At 43.2% G+C, this 7,394-nt stretch overlaps 1 protein-coding gene across 1 annotated transcript; it reads left to right on the top strand.

Moving 5' to 3' along the window:
- Window positions 1-400: 400 nt before the first annotated feature.
- Window positions 401-6,928, top strand: LOC143302089 (uncharacterized). Its single transcript, XM_076616605.1, has 2 exons — window positions 401-622; window positions 1,569-6,928. Exon 2 carries the CDS (start codon window positions 1,769-1,771, stop codon window positions 3,764-3,766), a length of 1,998 nt encoding a protein of 665 aa, XP_076472720.1. The 5' UTR covers window positions 401-622; window positions 1,569-1,768; the 3' UTR covers window positions 3,767-6,928.
- The last annotated feature ends 466 nt before the right edge of the window (window positions 6,929-7,394 follow it).

The following is a 7,394-nucleotide window of genomic DNA, read 5'->3' as shown; positions in this document are numbered from 1 at the left end:
GAATAATCGTACTTTTTGTTGTGATTTGTGGTGTTCGGGTTACGGTGTGTGTGTGTGTGTGTGTGTGTGTGTGTGTGTGCGTGTGAGTGTGTGTATGTGTGTGTGTGTGTGTGTGGTGCATGTTGGCCGAAATCGGATCAGTCTGCACACTCTGACGACTCCATGAACTGAATTTCACGGTTATGTAGGTTTTGCAGCTATGGCTTGGAGTATTATATTCTCCTTCTTCTTCTTTCCCTTGGCTACCACCTTCATGATTGTAAAGATTCTGTTGACTATAAGGGGGGTTTGCGTGTTTTTGAGGTTTCCTGAGGCAGAGGTTGCTGGGCCAGGGGATGGGGGTGTGGGGGGGGACTTGAAGCCTTCCAAAAATAGCCTTCCGTTGGTTATAAAAAAAAAAAAAAAAAAAAAAAAAAAAAAATCAGGTAGCGATATATAGACGAAATACCTCCTGAGTTAAATTTGCAGGATGCGCTAAGACTGCCATACGTTCATTGCTGATCATTTCACAGCAGGATCTGTTTTCAATCGATCTCACGTAAACGAGAAGTGCATCGACGAGTCTGTCATGGCTGCCTGTTGCCCAATGAAAATGACGGAAGAAATGTTTTCCTTTTCAGAGGTGAGTCGGTAGTTACGGTATCGATCGATATTCAAGTCATTTTTACAGAATCGCCGGGATAGACAAATTTCAGTCGATATGCTTTAAATTAGAGAATAGAGAAATTAGGCAGAGGATCGTAGCATTGATATGTTGACAAGAATTAGTAGCTCGCAGCGGGGATGGGTTATTTATTTTCGCTGTGCATGCAATTTACTGGATCAACTTCAAACATAGAGCATTTCTGATAGGCAAATAATACTCACATTTCTCTCCCTCTACTCCTTTTTGTGATTAGCGGAGTGAACGTCCACGTCTTGTCGTGAACACTACTCGTTTCGTCTCGAGGAGGAAAATTAATTGTGGCACACACACACACACACACACCAAACACACACACATAAGTATATTTTCACTTAAACTGTGTGATGGTCAGAGCATTGTTGATCTGAGGTCAGTATATCACTATAGTATAGGTAATAAATCATGGGCATGTTCTTGGACATATTTGTTTATTAATTAAACATTATATATATATATATATATATATATGTGTGTGTGTGTGTGTGTGTGTGTGTGTGTGTGTGTAATTGTTTCTTTATTTGTCTATGTATCCTTTCATGATCAGTCATGATTTCATCACACACAAGTTTCAAGTTTTAATTATCCTTTCACTCCTATTGGAGTATGGAGGATTACTGCAAAATAATCTTTTCGTGCCCTGAACAAACATCTCCAAATACACAACAATGTCACATAAAAGTTGAGAAAACACAGATGTCTTTTAACTCCAAAAGTATAACTAGGCAACATTTGCAAATCTAATCATCTTACTTACAGCTAAAATGACTTTTTTGCCTCCTTTGAGCATATTACAAAAATTAAAAACACACACACACACACGCACACGCGTAAAGAAACACCTGGATTAAAATGTGTTTTTTGCTCTCTTTTTTTCCCCCCACAGGTGTGACCAACTATTATGAAGATCCAAGTTGTGCCTTTACTGCAGACATCAGTGAAGATTCATCGAACCTGAAGTGGGAACGGACTTGACAGCTCTTCACAGCAGGCACTGAATGAAGTAATATAATTCATATGTGATAATTCAACTTAGAGCAGTCAGTGTTGTTCTTTGATTCAGTTATAAGTCCTAAGGTGGGAACAATGGAGACTATGACAACTAAACTGTGGTGGTGTCTTTTCATTCTGTGCTCATCCTACACAAACAGTGAAGTCCATACAGCTTTCCAGATGCCCTCCTCACCACCGTGTTTCTTATCCTGTGTGTGCAAAAACACCAACCAGGTTTTCTGTGCTGCTGATAAGAATTTCACTGCCCATATAAACGACTTTAACAGCTACTTGCTGAGCTGGTTGGACTCAGAGATGAGACCACAAGTTCACTTTGAAACACAAACTGATAATTCTTTGCCAGAGTTTCTTCCCAGACTTCCGGTCCTTCATTATCTGAGCTTGGCTGAGAACCAGATTACGTTTGTACAGAGCAGTGTGCTGAGAGGAATGCGTCTCCATAAACTGAATCTCAGCCACAATGAGATTCAGAGTATGGAAGGACAAGCGTTCCAGGATCTTCATTACTTACAGATGTTGGATTTGAGTCACAACCAACTGTCTTCCATTTCCAAGTTTGTCTTCGCAGACCTGCCAAACCTCAGGGTGTTGAACCTAGACAACAACCGCCTCATTAATTTCCCACTTGGTTCCTTCAGCAACGTTCCTCGCTTGGAGACCCTGAGGCTGAACAACAACAAGCTGTCCTACCTGATGCCAGGAGCCCTGATTGCCCTGTCCTCACTGCGCTTTCTGGCGCTACGCAACAACAGTCTATGGTCCTTAGCCGCGCCTGTCAAGGACGAAATCCCAAACCTGGAATTCCTAGACGTTTCTGTCAATCCGTTCCACTGCTCCTGTGCTACAGCAGGACTGAGAAGCATTGTGGACAGCAGCTCTCTGGTACTGTCTGACATTGATCGAATGGACTGTTTCACGCCGCTCAGTTTCCGCGGGCAACGCGTGGTGGATGTTGTGATGGGTCTGCAGGAGTGCCGGAAACCGTCATCAGTTCACAGTTATGATTCTGAGACCGTTCTGTACCTGGATGATGTCCATGTCAGTTGTGACGTGCAGGGGGACCCAGATCCCGCCATCCTGTGGCTGACGCCCTGGGGCGACCAGTTCGCTGATCCCTCCCACCTGCCTCGTCTGGAATCCCTGTGCTCATCGTGTCGGCACCAGCGTCACTACTCCAACAATGCCGTCAGCTACGAGTCTACCGTGTCAGTGACCCGGGGAGGGAAGAGCCTGCACATCAGCAACTTCCGCGGCTTCTTCAACGGCAACATCACCTGCTGGGCGTACAACTACCTGGGCAATGACACGACCATCCACCAGGTGGCAGTGCTGTCTCCCGTGCAGGGCGCAGTGCAGCAGAGCATGCAGATGGGGGCGTTCAGCGCGGCGGGGTTTTTGTGCCTGGGGCTGATGGTCGGCAGCATCAAGCTCCTCTTACAGGCATGCCTCGCTCGCTTCGGCAAGAAACAGAAGGTGGTTCGAACCCCAACCACCACCGCCCTCCTCTCCACCATCCTGGAAGAGCCGGAGGAGGAAGGTTCTATGTGCAGGGAGCATAGCGTCACCATCAGCGACGATTTCGACACGCCTCCAGGCAGCCCTCTCACCCCCCACAGCCCCCACTCCTCCTCCTCCCCCTACACTCTCCTTACTCCCAACGAGGGGCAGGGCACCCCAACGGGCAGCAGTGCCCGCCACGCGTCGTCAAACATCCTGGAGACAATGGAGGAGGTGCGATGGCGGCTCCGGCACGGGGTGGGGCGCCGGATGCAGTCGGTGAAACGCAACGTGGCCTCCATCCGGGAGAGCGGGCGGCGGAATGTGGCTTCCATCCGCGAGTCCGGCAGCCTGTACATGCACAACATCAAGGAGACAGGCACCACAGCCGCCAGCAAGGTCAAGGCCGGGGTGGTGATGGGGATGGTGACGGTCAAGTCGCACGTGCAGTCCATCCGGGAGTTCTGCGGCACGGGCGACATGGGCTCCCACACCATCTCAGCCATCTCCATGGAGACAGACCTGGACACCAACGAGACCAAAGAGGTGGTGAGGTCGGTGACAATCGTGTAGGTAGAATGCGGTGCAGATTTTTTTTTTTTTTTTTTTTTCTGTTCTGCCTTTGTCTGTCTGTCTGTGTCTTGTCTGTCTGTCTCTCTCTGTCTCTGTCTTCCTTTCTCTCTCTCTCTCTCTCTCACTCTCTCTCTCTCTCTCTTTCTTCTCTCTCTCTCTCAAATCCATCCGTTTATCTCTCACTGTCTCAGTCTTTCCCTAGACATTATCTGCTTTCTCTTGTCTCTTTCTGATCTCACAGTCACAGTTCACTGTTTTACAAATAAATTGTACAAAATGAAAACGGTGTGCATTTTGATCTTGAGCCCTGGATCTGTGAACGCTGGAGGAAGATTCATGTGGCCTGGTTACTGCTGAGATAGATATAAATTTATGATTTACATAAATTACACTCCCATTGAGGGTACAGTTGTCATATAGCTAATAACCACTGTTGAATGGAATTTTATTTTTGTTTGTTTGTTTTGGTTTGTTATTTTATTTTATTTTATTATTCAATTTTATTTCATTTTAATTAATTTATTTATTTTAATTTATTTTATTTATTATTTTTTTTAATTTAAAATTTTAAATTTAAAAAAAAAAATATTTTATTTTTTCTCAAGGCCTGACTAAGCGCGTTGGGTTACGCTACTGGTCAGGCATCTGCTTGGCAGATGTGGTGTAGCGTATATGGATTTGTCCGAACGCAGTGACGCCTCCTTGAGTTACTGATACTGATACTGAATGGAATTTACCTCAGGGTATGCTTTCAACTTCCAAGGTATCGAGGTTGTACTTGTAGTTGTTCTGAGTGGGATATGAAATGAAGCTGTGGGGAAAAAAAATCTTGAATATGATTCTGCAGCATATCTTCTTCTTCTTCTTCTGCGTTCGTGGGCTGCAACTCCCACGTTCACTCGTATGTACACGAGTGGGCTTTTATGTGTATGACCGTTTTTACCCCGCCATGTAGGCAGCCATACTCCGTTTTTGGGGGTGTGCATGCTGGGTATGTTCTTGTTTCCATAACCCACCGAATGCTGACATGGATTACAGGATCTTTAACGTGCGTATTTGATCTTCTGCTTGCGTATACACACAAAGGGGGTTCAGGCACTAGCAGGTCTGCACATATGTTGACCTGGGAGATCATAAAAATCTCCACCCCTCACCCACCAGACGCCGTCACTGTGATTCGAACCCGGGACCCTCAGATTGACAGTCCAACGCTTTAACCACTCGGCTATTGCGCCCGTCGTGCAGCATATCATTATCAATGGTTATTTTTTTGCGAAAACACATGTGATATCTGTTCTGTGTGTGGTACATCCTGAAGTGGAGTGGTGGCTTAGTGGTGACATTTTGACCAAGGAAGCTAAAAAATCTGGGCGTATAGGTGCTCGAATTTTGAGACTTTGCAACTTCATGAGACTTAGCATGCTTACTGACTTGTGATATCAATTTTAAGAGAGAAAAAATGGTTGTGCGATTTTATATATCACTGTCTGTGATCACCAGTGGACGTGACCTAAAAAGTCTTTCCACATTTGTGCATATACCGGTAATTGGGATTTCTATTTGACTGTATGTCTGCTGTAAGGAATCTCATTTGCACTTTTTAAATTGGTTCTGTTCTTTTTTGTGTCTGCAAACAATCATGTATGTGAGAAAATTTTCAAGAAAGAGAAAAGAGAGAGAGAGAGTAATCTTAAAGAGATTTTGCATACCTATTTAATATGAATTACTACTACTCCTACTAGTACTACTACTACTTCTAGTACTACACACTCACTGCATACAGACTTCATGATACCACTCATCCAGCTCACTTGCACACACATTCACACAAAGTAAACACACACATGCACGCACGCATGCACACGCACACACACACACACACACTAACACACACACACGCACACAAACACACACACACTCATGCACGTACAATATTCACGACATTTAGGCATTGTTTGTTTTAAACTGTAGATATATCAAACTCAAAGAGATCAGCATGTATATATATATATATATATATATATATATTTTTTTTTTCCTGTTTGATTTGTCTGTATGTGTGTGCATGTGTGTGTACGTGCGTGCATGGGTTTGTGAGGGTACAGTGCTCTGGTACGTGTGTGTAAGTGTGTAGGCATGTTAGTATGTCTGAACAGAATTCTATGTTAGAAAATAAGAAATATACTTAATGCATATGGAATTTTGTTTTTAGTGCAGTTGATATTTAATGTCAGTGTGTGTGTGTCTGTGTGTGAGTGTGTGTGTGTGTCTGTAAGGGAGGGACATCTGTGTGTGTGTGTGTGTGTGTGTGTGTGCGTGCGTGTGTGTATGTGTGAGTGTGTGTGTGTGTGTGTGTGTGTGTGTGTGTGTGTGTTCTATGAAATGCATTTTGTTTTAATCTGAGTCTTATTTACTTCATAGCTTTTATAATCTGATTCATTTCTTAAGTGTGCATATGAACACACTGGATATTTTCCATTGTCAGATAGCGGTTGATGTGTTTTTAAGGCATGTTTATAGTCAACTATGATGTAAGGCGTTTTGAGCAGCACTGGTACTGGATATCACGGCATAGAAAAACTGTGTATAATTATTATTATTATTATTATTTGTTTTTTTTGTGATATAATTTTTATACAAGTATGAAATTCTTTTAAGAACTGTTAAAAGAACTGAAAGAAAACAAAAACTGTTTTTGCATCAGTTTTAAATGGATCATGTTTCACTTGCTTTTTGCTAACCTTTTATTTACATGAAAAAAAAGAGGAAAAAGAAGATAAACCCAGTACTAGCTAATGGTTTGGATGATTTAGTGCCTGTGAAGTTAATTCATCAACATGTGTGTTTTGTATATATATTTTTTTCTTTTATTTTGTATGCATGTTGATTTATGGTAGTGACGCAATGTTTTTTTGTTTTTTTTTTTCCTCAGTGCTTCCAACACCTTTTTACAATCAAATTTTATGATGGCAGTATATGTTGCTTTGCTTCCGGTGCTTCCAACACAATCCATAAATTCTGGGTGCCTTACCCCCCCCCCCCCCCCTGCAAGCCCCCACCCCCACTATACCATAGTGCCTTAAAAACATTGAAATTCTATAATGGTGGTTTCCCAGAAAAGGAATGTATGGGTACATTTCACAGTCTGGGGGGGGGGGGGGGGGGGGGAGAAGAATGCTCGAGAAGGCAAGACTAGAGTGAACAAGAAGAAGCGACTGATAAAAAACAAAAAAAAAACCCACCCGACCTATGGGAGGGTACATGTATGGGAAAGAAATGCTTACTTTTTGTATTGGAATTTGGAGTAGTTTTCTTCAGTACCGGTTTATTAAAGAACTGATGTGTAGTCAGCGCTGGAATGTCTCTGTGGTGTATGGTTGGCTAGGGCTAAGGCAACATGATCTGATTTAATGTGGAGTACCCCCACCCCTCCCACCCCTCCCACCCCTCTTTCTGTTATAAATATTTGTCCAGTTCCTTCTGACAGCTTATTCATTTATTTGTTTATTTTATTTATTTATTTATTTTTATTTATAGGAAAGTGAAGATCAATGTAAGTTGCAACCTCACTCCCACTTACACCTCCACCCCCCCACCCCCCCTCCCCTTGGTTACAGCTTGTTTTGTT

Source organism: Babylonia areolata, chromosome 28 (genome assembly GCF_041734735.1).
Source record: "Babylonia areolata isolate BAREFJ2019XMU chromosome 28, ASM4173473v1, whole genome shotgun sequence".
NCBI classification, from domain to species: Eukaryota; Metazoa; Mollusca; class Gastropoda; order Neogastropoda; family Buccinidae; genus Babylonia; species Babylonia areolata.
Note: the sequence above shows the minus strand (reverse complement) of the source record. Positions and strands in the feature narration are given on the sequence as shown.